Genomic DNA, 19,228 nt, shown 5'->3' with positions numbered 1-19,228 from the left:
GAATGCTTTCGATTATGCCAAGTTGAGCACAAGATTTTAGAAATGAAAGATCCATCATAGACCATCTAGTTAAACCCTTTCATTTTGTTGATGAGAAAACAGAGATCCAAACTGATGAACCAATTTGCCCATGGTCACATAGACTCTAAGCAGCAGAGTGAGGATTTGTTAAAAGATGATTCTTACTGTGTAGCTCTGTCAGACTCTCTGTGACCCCATTTGGGGTTTTCTTGGCAAAGATACTTTAGTGATTTGCCATTTCCTTCTCCAGCTCATTTTAAAGATGAGGAAACTGAGACAAACAGAGTGAAGTGAGTTGCCCAGGGTCACACAGCTAGGAAATATCTGAGGCCAGATTTGAACTGAGAAAGATGAGTCTTCCTGCCTCTCCAGTTCACTCTGTCCATTTCACCACCTAGAGTTGGAAGAGACCAGAGTCCTGCTGGTCCAGTTCCCTCATTTTGCAGATGAGGAAACTGAGCCCATGGAGAAGTGACCAGCCCCAGGTCACGTAAGTCATATCAGCCGGGCTCAGATTTGTCAGAGGACAGTTGACTCAGAGCCCAAAGGAACTTCAGAGACACTTTAGTCCATCTCCCTCAAAACTTAATCTCAGAAAAGTTAGGTTATCTGCCCAAGGTCACACTGGTACAAAATGGAAGACTTGGTATCTGAACTCAGCTCCTCTGAATCCCAACCTAGTGCTCTCTCCCTATATCACTTTAGCAATTCCTGAGCTGGAAATGGCGATTTGGAATGATGTTTGAGGGTCGCCCCTCCCCCCCATTATTTATGTATTTAATTTTAAAAAGTTTCTTTTCTTTTCTTTTTTCCCCATGCAAACAGGAGCCCATGAGCCCTCTGGCCTCCAGTTCAGGGCCAGGTCTGCTCCAGGGTTTGTGACCAGCAGTGCATATCAGGGGGCTAGGACCCAACCACTGCCCTGCCCCTCCTTGGCCAACATCCCTTGATTCATTCCCCTTTGTCTCTCCTCTTTGTTGTTTCTTGCAGAATTCTCAACTCTGGTGGCTGAATCATAAACGGCTCTGACCAGACCCAGACCCTTCGACTGCCCCTAAACGACCGGATTCCAGTCGCATCCTGCCGACCTCCTTGGTTTCTCTCCTTTTTATTTATGCTATTTTTTACTCCAACTGTTCCCTGCAGCCCTGTAACTCTATCACTACTCTGGAAAACGCTGGTAGAAACAATAAAGGTCAAATCCACCTGACTCCTGATACTCTGATGAGCCAACCCTCTCTTGCTTCACGTAGGATTTGTTTTGGTTTGGAGAGGGAGATTTCTTGCGGGGCGGGGGAGAAGTAGTTTGGGAAATGCAAGACACAACTCAGGCTTTGCGAGATCCTTCATGTGTACTGTCTTATTTGGCCCTCACAACACCCCTGGAATGTGGGAAGTAGAAATGGGTTCTCTTCATTTTACAGGTGAGTAAACTGAGGTCCAGAAAGGTGAAGTGATTTCTCGAGGTCCTAGAGCTCCTAAGTGTCAAAGCCACATCTCCTCACTTAAGGATGTTAAGCTGAAAGAAACCTTAGAGATCATCTAAGCCTGTAGTGAACTTGAAGGAGCTCTGGTTTGGGAATCAAAAGACATGGGTTCAAATCCTTATTGGCCACTTACTATGTGACCATCAGCCAGTTGCTTCACTTCCTTGGGCCTCAGTCTTCTCCTCTGTAAAATGAAAGGTTGAGCTGGATGACTCTTCAGATGATCTTATGAAGTCAGTAACCTCCTCAGGTCTCAGTCTTCTCATCTGTAAAATGAAAGGGTCAGACTACATGGCCCCCAAGGACCCTTCCAGCTCAAAATCTGTGATCTTAGAGAATGTTGGAGCTGGAAGTGGCCTTAGATTTCATCTACACTAACCACCCTAACAAAGGAGCAAGCCAAGGCTCAGAAGGGGAAAAGCCACTTGTCCATGGTTACATCAACAGCCATTGCCCAAAGTCAGCACTTTTCCCATTTACCATTCTCAGAGCATTGCAGAATTATTATCAACCTCAATTTTTAGGTGGGGAAACCATAGCCCAGAGAGGTTAAGCCACCTCTCCAGGGTCACATAGCTAGTAAGAGAAGAGGGGACAGTTTTTGTTGCTATTAGGTTTTGACAACCCCCCACACTTCTTGGAATATATCCCAGAATTCCTTTGAGAATATGCTTTTAGCTCTAATGGATTATCTATCTCACCTGTTCCTAATCAACCTATGCTTTTGACCGGGCACCTGTCCTTAGCACTGTAGGGGAGGCAAGAGAAGATAGTCCCTGCCCTCTAAGTTGCCTACATTCAACTGGGGACAGAGATGAGGTAGACCCAAAACAGAAAGTAGAATCAGATGAGAAGTCTAAAGCCTTCAAAATGACCCCATCACACAAATAGACATTGATGTTCCCTGCTGCCATCACACTGACAAGGAGTTACAAAGTCCCTTGACTTCTTTCTTTCATTTCTTCCTTTCTTCCTTCCTTTTTTTTTGCTTTTTTTTGGAGGGGGGAAGGCAGGGCAGTTGGGGTTAAGTGACTTGCCCAAGGTCACACGGCTAGTAAGTGTTAAGTGTCTGAGGCTGGATTTGAATTCAGGTCCTCCTGACTCCAGGGCTGGTGTTCTACTCACTGTGCCACCTAGCTGTCCTGTCCCTTGACTTCTGAAATAGGCACTTACAAGCATAGGTTTGTCATGAGTGCTCTGCTGACCTTGCAACACAAATTCATCATCTCCCCAAACATTAGGTATTTTCTGTTTCCAAGACCTCAGGCTGCTCATAGCACAGTCAGACACATATGACTTTCCCAGGGACACAAGCAACTCAGGTACCCAAACACCTGGAAAAAAACAACTGGGGAAAACCAAATCTCTAGAATAAAAGTCCACTGTTACAACATAAGCATATAAGACCAAATTCCTATAACTAAACTTCACCCACTGCTCCTGCTCTCCTTCATGTTGAGACTGTATTTAAAGCCACAATATAGGGGACAGTTCAATGAACACCAGCCCAGATGTTCTGGGTCTCTCTGTTTCCATCTACTGCAGGCAGTCTCAGAGCAGCCAAAATGCTGGGTGCCCCCATTAGAGGTATGGATTGCTCCCTTCTTGTCCCCTCAGCTTAGCTATCCTGCTTCCAGGTTCTTTGTTGTTGCTGTTTTATTTTTGTTTTTTGGATAGAAGAGATAATAGCCATTCTCTAGTTCAGCTGCTAAAACCCAAGCCCCTCTCCACCCTAGCCCACAGCTGACTGTTCATAAGTTGCTCTGTCCTCTACCTTTGTCTTTGTTGGAGTCTGGCCAGTAAGAGGGTGGGGAGTCCCCATGGAATAAGCATGACAGTAACACGCTTTCCTGGAATCTTCTGTCACAACTTGGAACACACCTGTCCCATCCTTGCTGGGAGGGGAAATCAGCATGCTTCCATGAGGAGTGTCAGACTCAGGGAGAAGAAGAAATGACACCGTGCCTGAGAGGCAAAAGTAAAGCTTCATTACAGCCAGAGATTGATCAGTCTCTGGAATGGCAAGAAAGGTTAGCTTGCCTATTAGATGAAGAAGTAGCCACAGAGTAGAGAATTTCAGAGAAATTGGAAGAGACATCAGAAAACTTGTGGCCCAATCTATAAGTGAAAAGATCCATCTTCTACCCACTACAGGTTATGGAACTTCCAAGCAGATTCCATAGTGACAGAGAGAAATCATCACTTTCCCAAACATTCTACTCCAATTTGGAATAGTTCTAGTTATTAGGAAGTTTTTTTTTTCCCTTATGTTGGGCATAAAACTGCCTTTCTTTGCATACAATTTAATTTATAGTATCTTTTTTTTTTTTTTGCTTTTTGGAGAGCAGTTGGGGTTAAGTGACTTGCCCAAGGTCACATGGCTAGTTTTTGTGTGTTAAGTGTCTGAGGCCAGATTTGAACTCAGGTACTCCTGACTCCAGGGCCGGTGCTCTGTTCACTGCACCACCTAGCCACCGCTACAATTTAATTTAACAAACATTTAAGTACCTACTATGTGTTGGTACTGTCCTAGGTGCTAGAAATACAAAGACAAAAATGAAACCACTTCTGCTCTGCTAGGAGATTATATTTTTAAAATTTCTTTGTTTTTAGTTTTCAACATTCATTTCCACAAGGTTTTGAGTTACAAATTTTCTCCCCGTCTTTCCCCTACCCTCACCCCAAGATAGCAAGCCTACTGAATACCCCTTCCCCCAATCTGTTCTCTCTTATATCCTCCCCCAATACCTGCCTAACTTTCTAGTAGGACAAAATGGATTTCTATATCCCACTTATTTCCCAATTGCATGTAAAAAACAATTTTTTTAAACATTTGTTTTGAAAACTTTGATTTCCAGATTCTTTCCCTTCTTCCCTCCTCACCCACCCTCACTGGGAATACAAGCAATTCAATATAGGTTGTTCGTGTGAAACAAAATGTTTCCATAGTAGTTATATTGTGAAAGACTAACTATATTTCCCTCCATCCTATCCCGCCCCCCACTTCTTCTATTTTCAAGGAGATGATATTTTGCTAGGAACAGGGAGGGGCTCTACACAAAGAGGCAAATAGAAGATCATTGGAGTGGGAAGAGAGCACTAGCTATTGGAAGCAATCAAGGAAGGCTTCCTGTATGAGGTGGTACCTGAGCAGAACGTTGGAGGAAGAGGAGGATCCTAAGAGGTAAGGGTGAGGAGGGAATGCATGCTTGGCATAGGAAATCAGCCATTTAGAGGCACAGAGATGGGACATGCAATGCCAACTTTGGAGAACAGTTTAGCTGAGTAACAGTGAGTGATGTGAAATCAAATCTGGAAGGGAGGCTTAGGGCTAGATTGTAGAGGACTTTCAAGGTCAGGGAAAGAAGTCTGTATGCTATCCAAAAGGAAACAGGGAGCTATTGAAAGTGTTTGAGCAGAAGAGTGCTGTGACTTTTAGAAGAGTCCTGACAAGAGATGATGAGGGTATTAACAAAGGCAGTGGTTATGTGAGTGGAAAGGAGGTTTGGCACGTCGGAAACTCAAAGCAAGCACTTGTTGATTGACTGACTGATTGATTGATTGATGCAAAGGAAATATGAGAAGACTTGGAACACGTTGAAAAATGGAGGGCAGGAATAGTGAAGAATCAAAGATTATTGGAAATATTGTGATGACTTACTAACTGTGTGACCTAGGGCAAGTCACTTAATCCCAATTGCCTTGCCTTCCCCCCCCCCAAAAAAAAAAAGATTGTGATGCATCTAACAAAAATAACCAAATCTAGAGGAGAGGTGGGCATGGGATGGAACTAGAATAAGGCAATTAGGGCTTAGTCTCCAGGGTGCTGAGTTAAGAGGGCACTGAATTTAGGGGTTCTATTAGCACTTACTGTTCTTCAGCAATGTAGAAAAAATAGAGTTAGCAGCAACTTAGCAAGAGTAATTAGTTAAAACAAAAAGCTTTCAGATGGCAGGCACTCCTCTCACTCACCCCTGCAGTGATCTCCTGTCAGTATGCTGAGATCTCCTGAGATGCCTGCCGAAGGATATAATCTCTGACCATTATGTATTTTATATCACCTGACCCATCCAGAGTTTGCACTGCTTGACTAAGGAACGAAGATTCCTCCTTATGGTCCTGAAGAAAATGAGTTCACTTTTCAAAATGTTTTGTTTGAGATGCCAATGCAGCATCTAGGTGGAGAAGAGCACAGCCTGTAGAAGCGGGAGGACAGCAATGTCATTAAGGCATTAGCGATGAGGGTTAGGATTCAGGAGAGAGATTTGTTATTATTCAATAATTTCAGTCATGTATGATTATTTGTGACAACATATGGGATTTTCTTGGCAAAGATACTGCAGTGGTTTGTCATTTCCTTTCTAGCTCATTTTACAGATGAGGAAACTGAGGCAAACAGGTTTAAGTGACATGCCCAGAGTCACACAGATAGTGTTTGAACAGAGGAGGATGAGTCTAACTGACTCCAGTCCAGCACTCTCTCCACTTCACCACCTAGGACTAATAAAGAGTTGGGGGGTCATCTGAAGAGAGAACATAATTGAGCCCCTGGGAGAAGGTGAGATCACTAAGAGAACAGAGGGAAAAGAGATAAGGGAAGAGAGATCAGGATAAAACCATTGTTGGGGGCAGGGAGAGAAAAGGATGATGATGTTAGCAAAGAAGACTGAGAAGAAACTGTCAGAGAAGCAGAAAAAAAGCAGGAAGGCCCAAGGCAGGAGGGAGTGTGAAAAAAAAAATAAACAACTACAGAGAGGTCAAGGCAACTGAGAAAAAGAGGTGTTATCTAAGCGATGTTTAGAAACCTCGGACAGAGCCGTCTCAGACACCAGATTACCAAGGGCTACAGAGTGAGTGGAAAGAGAAGCAAAGGTACGTGTGTGTGCATGTGTGTATGTGCATGTGTGTGCATGCACGTGCGTGCTTGTGTGAACACGTGGCTGCCATGTTGCATTGTTGCGTCATACTGAGTTTGCAATTCTTTTTCACGTGAGTTTCCCAGTAGCCATCCCCTTCTCTCCCTCCTGTACTTATAAGGCAGATTTATTGATCCTAAAAGTATATAGTGGGCATGATCAAAGAGAAAAGTTCCTAAGACTTCATTACCCATAATGCTTAGGGACAAGGAAGCATTGCTCCTTGGGAGAAATCCTGTACTACATTTCCCAGAAAGCTGTACATCTGGCTGCCCAGAGGAGATGTCACCAAGTGAAGACTGATTAGTGGAGAACGCTCTCCACGGTTTAAAATTTGGGGGTGCTAGTGATAGATGGGAAAAGGGTGAAAACTGGGAGGTAGAGGAAGCAGGCATGTGGAGAAAGAAAAAGAGGCAGCAAGACAAAAGAGGAAATGGACAGGCAGCTGGGCTCAGCACAAGCAGACTTGCCTAAGTTGGAGACAGAACAGTCTGTAGAGGAGTGCTACTGCCATGGCATCCCAGAGCCCAGGGCTTCAGAGGCAAGCCAAAAGGCTTCAGCAGATGACAGTTTGCCAAGAGACGTTAGCGAATTCTTGTGCTGCTCATTCAGCACCTGCTTAGAGGAGACAGGAACCATTTGATGTCTCCTTTTCATCCTGTTTGCCCACATATGATGAGGGAAAGTTCTCCCACCCTATCTCCCTTCTGCAGAAGCTTTCTATCCCATCCCCCACACAAGAGGAGGTATGAGAGATGTATGCCCCTTTGTTCATGGGGCAGAGAATAACTCTACAACCTGATGACTTTCCTGATACTGACATTTATTTCCTGCATTAATTAAATGTTTTCATCATCAAATTTGTGTTTCCCTCGTATGACCTAGCAATAAAGAATGTACCAAACACAGCCTCAGGTCATGAGTTGTATAACTGATTTCCCAAAGCAGGTACACTGAACCTTGGACATTGAGGTGTTCTAGAGTCATGAGGGACCCATGCTACACATAGAATATTACATTAATTATTGTTAAATTTCATCTTGTTAGCTCTGTCCCAACATCATGACTTGGTAAGAATTTTTTATATCATGACGGTCATCTAGGATATCAACTATTTCTCCCAACCTTGTGTCTTCTGCACCTGTAGTAAGAACACTATTGGGGAGACTAGGTGGCGCAGTGAGTAAAGCGCCAGCCCCGGAGTCAGGAAGACCCGAGTTCGGTTCCAGCCTCAGACACTTAGCGCGCGCGCGCGCACACACACACACACACACACACACACACACACGCACACACACACACAACAACAACAACAACAACAACAACCACACTAGTCGTGTAACCTTGGGCAAGTTACTTAACTGCAATTGCCCTCCAAAAGGCAAAAAAAAAACAAACCACTATCTATGTCTTCCTCCAAATCATCCTCTACCATGTTGAACAGCTTGAGGCCAATGACAGATCAGAAGGACACTCCACTAGGGAACTCCCCTCTCCAACTCATCATTGATCTAATTAGGATACTCATTTGGATTTGATTAGTTTTTCATCCAATTCCAAGCCCACTTACTGCACAATTGTCTGGCCAAAGTCTCTCCATCTTGGCCACAAGAATAGCCTGAATGATTTTGTCAAATACTTGGCAGAAATCTACAATATGTTCTCCAATCAGTCTTCTGACTAGTAATAATATAACACAGTGAGATTAGTCAAGCATGACCTCTTTTTTATGAAGTCAGGTTTACTCTGTGGTCATTACTTCATGTTTTAGATGTCTAGAGTTTCTTTAATAAAAACCAGTCAGAATCACTCAAGATCAAGAGTAAGTGGTCTATAGCTTGAAAAATCTGCTCATTTCTCTTTTTGGAAAACTGGGACACCACCTGCTCTTCTCCAGTCCTATGGCATTTCTCCCACTCTCCAAGATTTTTCCAAGATAACAGCCTCAGCAATCACACCTGCCAGCTCTTTTAGAACTCTGGGGTATATTTTATCCAGACCTGGTGACCTGAATTCATTGAGGTCAATGAGGTACTCTCTTACCATCTCCTCACTTATCTTGAGTTTCAACTTCCTGTTAATCACTTTGTTCTATCTTTCCCAAACCAAAGATCATTCTCCTTGGAAGAGAAATCCTACAGGAGGAAGGCTTCGAGAATTCATTGAATGAAATGCAGAAGCTCATCCTGACCCCGGTCCTCTGGTACAAAGTTGGAGGCACAGCGGGTCCCAGGCTCCCCCAGCTGGTGTGAAAGGGGAAATATCTACATGCATGCTCTGCTCCTGCCATAAATAGCAGCGTCCTCCATAGCCCTCCCTTACCCTTGGTTACCTACTTTGCTTTGGAGGTTTCTTTCCAGCTTAAGGGATCAAGATGAGCTTTGGAGGGCTTGTAATATTTGAGCAGAGCCATAAGGGGTGATCAAGAGGTCAAAGGGCATAAATAGTGAATGGGTTGCCCTTGTTCTTTTTCGTACCCTAAATACACATTCTGATCTGCAAAAGAGGAGTCCCACTCAGTTCTGAATCCCCATTTAAATTTTGGGATTAAAGGAAGGAAAAGGGGGGCCATAAATGTCATTTATGCCTCTGAGTCTCCTAGTGATGGCCCCTATGGAATGTGTCCTCAGGGAAAGAATTAGAGAACACACACTATCACAAATGAAAGAATCAAAAAAAGTCTCTTATTTTAGTGCTGAAGGAAATGAGGCCAGAAAAGTAAAGCTATGCAATAAATCAGTGGCACAGCCAGGAAACAGCCCCAAGATTCCCGACTACCAGTGGTAAGAATCACATTTGTTCAATACCACTAGAGGCTGAGTTACAATTAGCAGAGCCTGCCAATAGGCAGTGAGGTCAAGAAGTTTCTCTTGGGTTCCTCCCCTCTGCTTTCTCCCTATCGCCCACTTTGATAAAGTCTCCTTTGTCCCCCTTACTTACTTTGGTAACTTTCATTCCCTCTCCTCTCCCCTCCTCCCCACCCACACCGTGACCACCTGCACTATTCCTGCCATCAAACTCTGCTCTTAGGAAAGAATCTGACTCATTCACACTTGGGTTTAAATGACTGCTAAGACTCATGTTGCCTCTGCCAGGAATAGCTGTAACTCGCCTGATCGAGAATACTGAAAGCCCCCATTCCTGTAGAATGTTCAAGTCCATAAAGCCCTTCCTCCAACCACTCCACATGACCCCACTCTCTTAGTCTATCTCCCTTGCTCTTCTTTTCCCCCCTTCATGACCTTGACCATGGGTGGAGAATCTGTGGCCTTGAGACCACATGTGGCCCTCTAGGTTCTCAAGTGTGACCCTTTGACTGAATCCAAACTTCACATAACAAATTCCCTTCATAAAGGGATCTGGTCTGTAAAACTTGGACTCAGTCAAAAGGCCGCACCCAAGGACCTAGAAGATCACATATGCCCTTGAGGCTGCAGGTTCCCCATCCCTGATCGTGATCCTTTCATTACTCAGTTCAACTATCCTCTATCCTCTACCCTTGAGTCCCTTCCCTCCTTATCCTATTGCCATGTATTTCTTGCAAAACTCCATCCCTAAGTCCCCCCCTCTTTACTTATGGAGGAGTGCAACTATATTAACTTGGTCCCCTACAAACATACACAATTTAATCTCAACTGGGTCCTCACTACTGGAATCTTTTTATTCATCTCTGGTTGATTTTCTATTATACTATTCACACTATTGCAAATCTTCCCTCTTCAAGCTTCCTAAACTACCTTCTGCCTCCTTTCCTTTCAACTCCCAACAGAGCACCAAGACTCTTATTTTACTGAGAAAACAGCCACACATTGGATCTCCCTCCTCCCCCCTATTCTATGCCTCATAACCCTTCACCATCAACCCCATTTCCCTCTTGCTTTATTCAATGAGCCTGCTCCTTACCAAGGCTAGCTTTTCTATTTGGGTCTTTATTTCCATCCTCTCCTTTATTTCTCTGGTGCTCACCCCTTCAATCATTCCTTATCCCTTCTCCTTCTACTCATAGGACTCTCCTTTTCTATTAGTTCCTTCTCTGTTGCCCACAAATATCCCAAGTTCTTTCCCATTCTTAAAAATTTCAACTTGACCCTACCATCCCCTCACGGTGTCATAGTATATACCGCTCCCCTCTTTCACAGCTAAACTCATAGAAAGAGTGGTCCCTACCCCTTCTCTCCACTTCACCTCCCACTTGCTTTCCAACCCCTGGGAATTCGTCCTACCAGTAAGTAAACCAGAGAGAGAAACTATTCTCTCCAAGATCACCAGTATCTATCTGCTCAATCCTATGACCCTTTCTTGGTCTTCATCTTTCTTGACCCTTCACTATTGCTTTGACACTGATGACCACTCCCTTCTACCTGAATGCTCTGTCTACCCTGTTTTTGGGGATCCTCCTTTCTTCTGGTTCTCCTCCTATCTGTCTAATTCTCCTCAGTCTCTTCCATGGAATCATCTAATCTTTCTTTCCTGTTTCCTTCTCTTCTCTCCTTCCTTCCCATTTTCTTCTCTTCCCTCTATACTCTCTTAATTACTTTATTTATCTTGTTATTTGCTCTCCTGGTGATCTTTGCTCCAAGTATCATCTCTGTGCAGATAGTGCCATAATCACCTCCAACTTTCACCTCTTTACTGAGCCTCATCATTAATTCCCTGCTGATCACCTCTACTTGACTGTCCCATGGGTGTCTCAAACTCAACATGTCCAAAATCAAACTTATCTTTCCCAGGAGAATGAAGTTTCTTTAGAAGAGGTACTATCTCATTCTGGTATTTGCATCCCCACGGTCTGGCACATAGTAGTCACTCAATAAATGTCTATGACTTACTCCTTAATCTACCCTTCTTCCCATTTTCATTATTTTAGGGAATGATACCATTGTCCTTCTAATCACATCAGTGCAGGGTGTGCTGGAACCAGCTCTAACCAACCAATTGTTGAATTTTCTGTACCAACATTTATACCTTTGAATAGGAAAATACTACAGATTATTGCTTGCTTTATTGCTTTGCTGATTGTCTAGACTTAAGAAAATGGTGGACAAAATGTTAATAATTTAGATTAAGCTTAAACATGTGCAGTGTTTACATTTTTTTTCAGAAGCACCAGTTGTTAAACATTTACTAGCCTACCTGTCTAGTTTTGTCATGTCAGCCATGCTCCACAACAGGTCTTAGATTCATCTCCTTTTCTCCACTCATCTAGCCACCACCCTAATTCAAGCCAACATCACCTCCTCAACTATCTCACCTGCCTATTGAACTCCCTGACTGACCTCTCTCAATCAATCCAATTTATTCTCTACAAAACTGCCAAAAATATCTTCCTAAATGTCAGAACATGGCTCAAGAAGATACAGTAACTCTCTGTTGCCTCTGGAATAAAATATTCATTCTTCTTCAATATTTGAAGTCTTTCATAGTCTGGCATTAGGCTAACTTTGTGGATTTTATTTCACATGTAGAGTGTGTGTATTATCTATATAGGCTATGTGCACATCCACGTGGGTTTGTCTAAATATGGCTCACAGGGATTCATGAACAAAAATCTCTGGAATATCACACACACACACACACACACACACACACACACACACACACACACACACACACACACACACACACACACACACACACACACACCCCCTTCCGAGAGGGATTTTGATTCCTGCCTAGAGAGGAACACTATATGGGGATCACAAAGTTGGCCCATTTTATTTTCCTCTGAGATGAAATACAAAACTAGAGTTATAGCCTGGATAACCCTAACCCTGACCCCCAAATATTTCTAGGTTAGGGAAAATGATTTTAAGGTAAAACCATTTTCTTTATCACTCTCCTTTCACAAACAATCAATAAATAAACATTTACTAAGCGCCCAATATGTTCCAGGCTGTGTGCTAAGTGCTAGAGATACAAAAAGCAGCAAAAGACTACCTTTGAGAAACTTAAAAACTAATGAGGGAGGTAACATGGAAATAAATCTATATAAAACAAACCATATAAAGGACAAATAGGGAATTATTAAAAGAGGGAAAGCATTAGAATTAACAGTTGGGGAAAATTTACAGTAAAAGATTCCTGAGAGAAGTGAATCAAGGAGACCTGCAAAGGCTGTTGTGATAGGCAGGTGAGATGGGTTAGGAGGTGCTGTGGTTCTTAATTAGAGGGGGGGCACTGTGTGGGTGGAGCAAAGGAGATAGAAGCAAGAAATTCCAGGGAAGACAGTTTATTTGGGGCTTAAAGGAAGTCAGGAAGGTCAGTACATGGAGCAGAGGAAGAAGAACATTCAGGAGGACAGCACGAGAAAACACCCAGAGCCAAGAGGTGGATGGTCTTGTTCATGAAAAAGCCAGGAGATCAGTGTTACTGGATTGAAGATTTGTGGGGGAGTTACTTGTAAGAAGACTGGAAAGGATAGGAGAAAGCCAGGTTATGAAGAGCTTTGAATGCCAAACAGAGGATTCTGTATTTGCATCTGAAGGCAATAGGGAGCCATTAGAGTCCAAGGAGGTGAGAATGGGGGTGGAGGAGAGGGAGAGGAGAGGAAAGCAGAGGATAGTAAAGGAGAACCACCTGCTGGATATTTAAATAATCTAGGTATGAGGTGATGAGGGTCTACACCAGGGATTGGTAGAATCAGAAGAGAGAAGGGGGCATATTTGGGGGATGTTCCAAAGGTGAAACCGATGGGCCTTAGCAACAGATTGGACATGGGGGGGGTGGGACATAGTGAGGAGCTGATGATGACTCCTGACTTGTGAGCCTGAGGGATGGAATTGGAGTGTTGCCCTACATAGTATTAGGGAAGGAAAATGTTCCCCAAGCTATATCAAAGGTTTCACTCCATTTTCCTTCTTTTTTTTCATTCTCCCTGGCGCCATAGTGGAATGGATAGGTTTTAATTTTTTTAATTTTTTATTCATTTTAAACTTAAATACAAAAGAAAAACTTTCCATGTACACAGCAGAACATAAGAGAGGATTCAACATAAACAATAAATTTCCATTTCAAGAAAACCTATGTAATAAATGCTACACATTCTTTTCAAAGCTACCCAGCTTTTCTGCACTTTTTTAAAAGTTTCCTTTTGTTCTCTGCTGTGAACTTTTTATTATATTTCCCCCCTCACCCTAAGCCTACAATTAAACACAAATGAATATATATGTATGTATATATACATATATATATATATATTTGCACATATACATATATGTCAATATTCACCTCTCTGGAGGTGAATAACATCGTCCTTCATAGGTCCAGGTGTTTCCATGTTTTTCTAAATCAACAGCTCATCATTTCTTATGCCCCAGTAGTATTCCATCACTATCATATACATATAGCTTGTTTAACCATTCCTATTGAAGGGCATCTATCATTTTAGCCATTAACTCCATTTTCAACAAATGCTAGTTACACAAAGACAATCACAAATAGTGATTAGCAGATTCTTTCATTGAAGTCAACAGCAAACATAAATCAGAGAAGTCATGCAGAAAAAATAGTATAGAAAGTAATGAGTTCTCCTACTGATAGTGTATATATATTGTACAAGCAAGAGAATGTATTCCTGATCTTACCCAAAAGGATGATCCCCAAAGTCTCTAGTGAAATCATGGATGTGTTCAGAGTATTGGCTCTTCTCTATGTTGGCTTGTTCTCAAAGTTTTTCTTCCCCTCTAGGGGCCTCTCCCCAAAGAGAGCAAGGGACCACATTTTTCCTATCTCAAAGCTAGGGGCTAGAAGAGTTTTTCCTTTTCCAAGCTCTGAAGCCTACTTTGCCCCTCATGCAAGAACACAGATTTGAGTAATCATTCTTTCCAAAAATGAGGAGTGTCTCAAGTGAATGTGCCAGGCTTGAACCCCAAGTTACCAACATTATACTCCACGACAGATTCTATCTTTTTAGTCAGAACATAGAATCTCCAGAAAAGTCTATGTAGCATGGTTCATAATTAATTTTGGCCATTAACATTCTTCCATCCTTCCAAACACATAGTGAAACAACTTAAAACCAAGCATTATTTTACAAAGTTCTTATAGGTCTTGGAAAGTCTTTCCCACCCATCACCACCCCCTAAATAAAAAAAATAATAATAAATAAAAGAAAAAGAAAACCAAGCCTCCTTTCTCAGAAGGAAGTCTGGTTTCCTTGATGTTCCCCAACTCTTTCCCAACCATCATGACCCCCTAAATAGATAATAAAAAAAAGAAAAGAAAACCAAGCCTCCTTTCTCAGAAGGAAGTCTTGTTTCCTTGATGTTCCCCAACTCAGAATTCTATTTCCTCCCTCTATTCCTTTGTATAGGCTGTCCCCCATGCCTAATATGTTTTCACTTCTCACCTCTGTCTCTTAGAAGCCTGAGCCCCCTTCAAGGCTCAGGTCAGTGCCACCTCCTCCAAGATGCCTCTCCTGATAACCCTGGTTACCTGGTTAGAGTATTCTCCCTCCCATGAAATAGTTTGGTTTTTCACTTGGTATAACCTCATATTTCCTTTCTATGTACATATTGTATCCAGTAGAATGTAAGCCCTTAGAGGATACGGATTATTTATGTCATCTTTGTCTTTGTATTGCCAGCACATAGTAGATTTGCAGTAAATGCTTGTTGAGTTTAATTGCATGTTGTCGTTACCATTTTACAGATGAGAACATGGGCAGAAAGGCTAAGTAATTTCCCCAGCTAGTAAGAGTCAGGGCCAGGGGGTGGCCAGGTGGCTCAGCGAGTAAGAGCACCAGCCCAGTAAGAGCACCAGTCAGGATGACCTGGGGATCAAATCCGGGCTCAGATACTTAGCACTACACCCAGAAATAACTGGCCATATAACCTTGAGCAAGTCACTTAACCCTGATTGCTTTAAAAAAAAAAGAGTCAGGGCCAGGTCTTCCCTGATTCTAAGGCCAGTTGTCTTTCTACTGTGCCCCACTGGCCAAAAGATTTATAAAATGTCAAGAGCAACCAGACTGACTGCATGTAGGAGTAATTTTGACAATTAGAACAAGTATAACAAATACATGCTTATTAAATCATCAGGACATTTATGAGGGAAAATGCATTTCTAACAGAGTTAAAGTAAAAATATGGGAACCACAGAATGCAGCATCCTTGACATTTCCCACTATTGCTTAATCCATTCTTCCTCTAAACTTATAAAAATGCAAAGCTGGGTCATTTAGAATTGTAACAGTGCTTGGAGCCATCTGACTCAACAGAACTAGGCTTGGTAGAAAGTAAAATCTCTTTTGGCTGAAGCGACTATTTTTCCTGGTCTGGTTTTTAACAACTATAAGATGTGAGATCATAGCATCATAAACCTAAAGGAGCAAGGGGCCTTAGAGGCCATCAGGTAAAACATCCTCAACTGAGAGATGACGAAGCAAGAACAGAAAGAGATTAAGTGATTTGCCCAAGGTCAAGGAGGTAGCAGAAGCATGATTCAAATTCAGCTCTTCCTGATTCAAATTGCAGTGTCCTTTCCAGTAAATGGTGCTGCCTCTTGGATGGGAATCTTTGAGCTCATTTGGATCATTCCCACCATTTTCTATGTAAGGATTTAAGAGTAAGGCCCAGAAAGGAAAAATGACTAAGTCCAGTGAACAACAACAAGCATTGACTTGGTCCAATAAACAACAATAAGCTTTTATTGATCACCTACTGTATACCAGGCATAGTCTAATTAGTAGGGATGCAAAGAAAGGTGAAAACATTGTCCCTGCCCTCAAGGTGCTCATGTTCTAATGGGGGACATAGGCAGAATTATGTACATGCAAGAGAGGAAAGGATGAAGGATGGCTTCCTGGAGGAGGTATCTGAGTAAGGTTTTAATGGATAAACAAAAATCCAAATGTGAAGGGGAGGAGAGAAGAAAAAAGAAAAAATAGCTGATACTTCTGTAGTACAGTTATTGTTGTTGGATCATTTCAGTCATGTCTGACTCTCCGTGACCCCGTTTGGGGTTTTCTTGGCAAAAATACTGGGATGGTTTACCATTTCCTTCTCCAGCTCATTTTACAAATGAGGATACTGAAGCAGACAGGGTTAAGTGAGTTGCCCAGGGTCATACAACTAGTGTCTGAGGCTAGATTTGAACTCCTAGGTCAGCGCTTTATCCACTGTTCTCCCTAGCTTCCCTTTTCTGTAACACTTAAAGTTTTTTTGTAAAAAGCACTTCCCTCCTAGTACCGTGAAAGAGAGTTCTTGCAAATATTATCATCCAAACTGAGACCCCGAGGTATGAAGCCAATCAATCAACAAGCATTAACCAACTCTGTGCCAGCCACTGGGGTTAGAAAGACAAAACTGAAAATAATCCCTAATTCTCTATCATCAATGAGTTAGCCATCTACTCAAGGAAGGGATTGTGCAATATACAGGCATACAACAATTGGACATGCTCTAAAGGTGTCCATTCAAGAGTATGTTATACTCTGGGCAATACACGTTCTTCATCCACTTGGTTTGTCTTGGGTAGCTGGCCAGGCCAAATACCCTTTGAGTGATTATAAGTCTCTTCCAGGAAATTCTGCAAAATCTTGAGGTATAATGTAACTAACATCCTGTTCTCTGCAAAGAAGAGCATCCAAAGTACCTCACCAAACATGCAAAATCCCCCCTCAACCTGCATTCTACCCCTCCATCACAGTGATAAGTCATTGTGGCAAGCATATGTAATGGGAATGTAAATTTTAAAGATCTTCCCTGCCCCTAGGCTAAAGTGCACCAGCATCCCGGGGTGGGAGGCTTGTTTTTCAGTAGATACTTCTTGATTGGCCAGTGAGTCAATAAGGTTGTTACATTCTCTGAGCCAGGAGAAGGCTATACAAGCCCTGATGTGTAGCTTTGTTTTGGGACTCACTTTGAGAAGTGTTCTGTGATTTGATCTGAATTCTGGGAAGCCATTGTTGAGAGTCCCCCGGCTTTGAAAAACCCAGATGTGGAAACCCAGATGTTGACTGGGTATGGATGTAATGGTTGGACAGTTTGGAAGTCTGTCTACTTGATCTGTTTCTGTCTTGATAATTATGCCTGTATACTTTGAAGTTCGGGGTGCTGACCTTTTCCCCTGAACAAGATAAACGATATATGTCTGACTGATTAAAGTAAGCTTGTTAACCCATTTTGAGTTGCTTTCCTTTATCGAAGCAGATCCAAGAACCCGTGTGGGCAGTGACCCCGAGGACCCTTGAGGTGCTTGCTGCTACAGACATATTTCTCTTTCATCCTATACCTGATAGTTATTGTCACGAGGCCGTTTAACTAAGTTAATTCTGTTATTACATAAGCACAGTGAGATCTTACATTTTCTGTATCTTTCAGTCTAAGTTGATAAAAACATGGTCTGTCGTTGAATATCATTTGTGGAAACCTGCTGGTTCCCTATGAATACCTTCATTAAGGATGTCCTCAATATACATATTATTAAAAAGATTTTGGCTAGGTGGGAGAGTAGACATATGAGCCAGTTGTTGTTAATATTTTCTTAGTCATCTTGTCAACAAGATCTGAGATTTTTTCCACAAAAGGCCTTTTGTGCCTTCCCCTCCTGTAGATCTTCTATTTACCTTGTAAATTTTGTTAAAAAAAAAATTATTTACCTTACAAATCAGCACTTTAATAACCTCCCAATTTTGTCACCTCCAGCCTGGATCTATTTCATATATAATTGACTTTGCTATCTTTATTCTCTTTCGGGACATTTCTGCTCCCTGACATGTACCTCATAGATTGTGATGTTGGGGTCCAAGTTTGATGCTTTCCCTGTTTTTGACTGAGAAAACTTTTGCTATGATAATTTTTGTAGATTAAAACAAGTCAAATATTTGCTGACCAAGGCCTTTTCTAGGCTTTTTGGACTCTTTGCTATCATATAGCAATGAAATTAAATGAGTATCAGTTCTAGATCAAATTCATTGTTAATATTGATGTCATTTCTGTTGTCCATTTCCCATTTTTAAAAAATTCTAAATAACTTGTTTAAATTATTTAGGGATAACTTTTAATATACTTTCCTCATTATTATTCTTTTTTCTCGTTTATTATAAATTCTGATCTTAGCTCCTATCAATGATCTTCACAGACGACTGACTCCAAGGTAATTCCTATACTTATAATAAGTCTTTTTATGTCTATTTAAAAAAGAGTAAGCTTCATTGCTTGTAATGTAATTTGGTGCTTGCCACATTGAGTTCCTATCAATTCTTTTCTGCAGAATATGTTCATGACATTGCAGAGTGATATTTCTCTTCTGAACATTTCTACCCCATCTTGTTTCTTTCTCCTGAATGCCATTTGTCCAAATCTCTCTCCTAAGCCTTATATTTTCCCACTTTTGCACTGATATTACCGAGTATTGAAGAATGGGTTGATTTGATAGTGAAGGTCTTACTTAGTTTTTTCCTAGAATTTCTCTACTCCTTTATCCTAAAGCAGTATTAATGCCTAAGCCACAATTACTTTCATGGTGCTCTTTTCGCATTCATTCATATTAGTTATAACCTTAACTCTGAGACTAACCCTAACCCTATCCCACATCCACTTCCAGCTCTGACTCTAACCCTAATCCTAATTCTGATTCAAACCCTTTAATTGCAATCTGTGGCTACATTGCCACATTTGGCTACTATATCACAAGGTTAACTCCCAGTGACTTTGAAATAAGCTAGAGGGGTGGCCAGGTAGCACAGTGAGTAAGAGTACTGGCCCCAGTGTTGGGATGACCTGGGATAGAATCCAGGCTCTGATACTTAGCACCACACCCAGAAATCACTGGCCATATAACCTTGAGCAAGTTACTTAACCC

At 42.0% G+C, this 19,228-nt stretch overlaps 1 protein-coding gene and 1 long non-coding RNA gene across 4 annotated transcripts in view; one reads left to right on the top strand and one right to left on the bottom strand.

Annotated features, from left to right (window-relative positions):
- PVALB (parvalbumin) overlaps positions 1-1,240 on the top strand; it is a 19,317-nt gene extending 18,077 nt beyond the window's left edge. The window contains exon 4 of the mRNA XM_069082069.1: positions 1,012-1,240. Within this exon, the coding sequence (XP_068938170.1) occupies positions 1,012-1,040 (29 nt within the window). The 3' untranslated portion in view covers positions 1,041-1,240. The remainder of the gene's footprint in view (positions 1-1,011) is intronic.
- LOC138156639 (uncharacterized) overlaps positions 1-19,228 on the bottom strand; it is a 55,647-nt gene that overhangs the window by 7,795 nt on the left and 28,624 nt on the right. Inside the window, exon 4 of one of the 3 annotated variants that reach the window (XR_011167199.1) lies at positions 5,481-5,704. The exons of the other annotated variants lie outside the window; for them this stretch is intronic. This is a non-coding gene — a long non-coding RNA (uncharacterized lncRNA). The remainder of the gene's footprint in view (positions 1-5,480; positions 5,705-19,228) is intronic. 3 annotated transcript variants of the gene reach the window in all.

This window comes from Petaurus breviceps, unplaced genomic scaffold (assembly GCF_028583685.1).
Source record: "Petaurus breviceps papuanus isolate PSGF00001 unplaced genomic scaffold, PetGlider_PUasm1.0 156, whole genome shotgun sequence".
NCBI lineage: Eukaryota > Metazoa > Chordata > Mammalia > Diprotodontia > Petauridae > Petaurus > Petaurus breviceps.
Note: the sequence above shows the minus strand (reverse complement) of the source record. Positions and strands in the feature narration are given on the sequence as shown.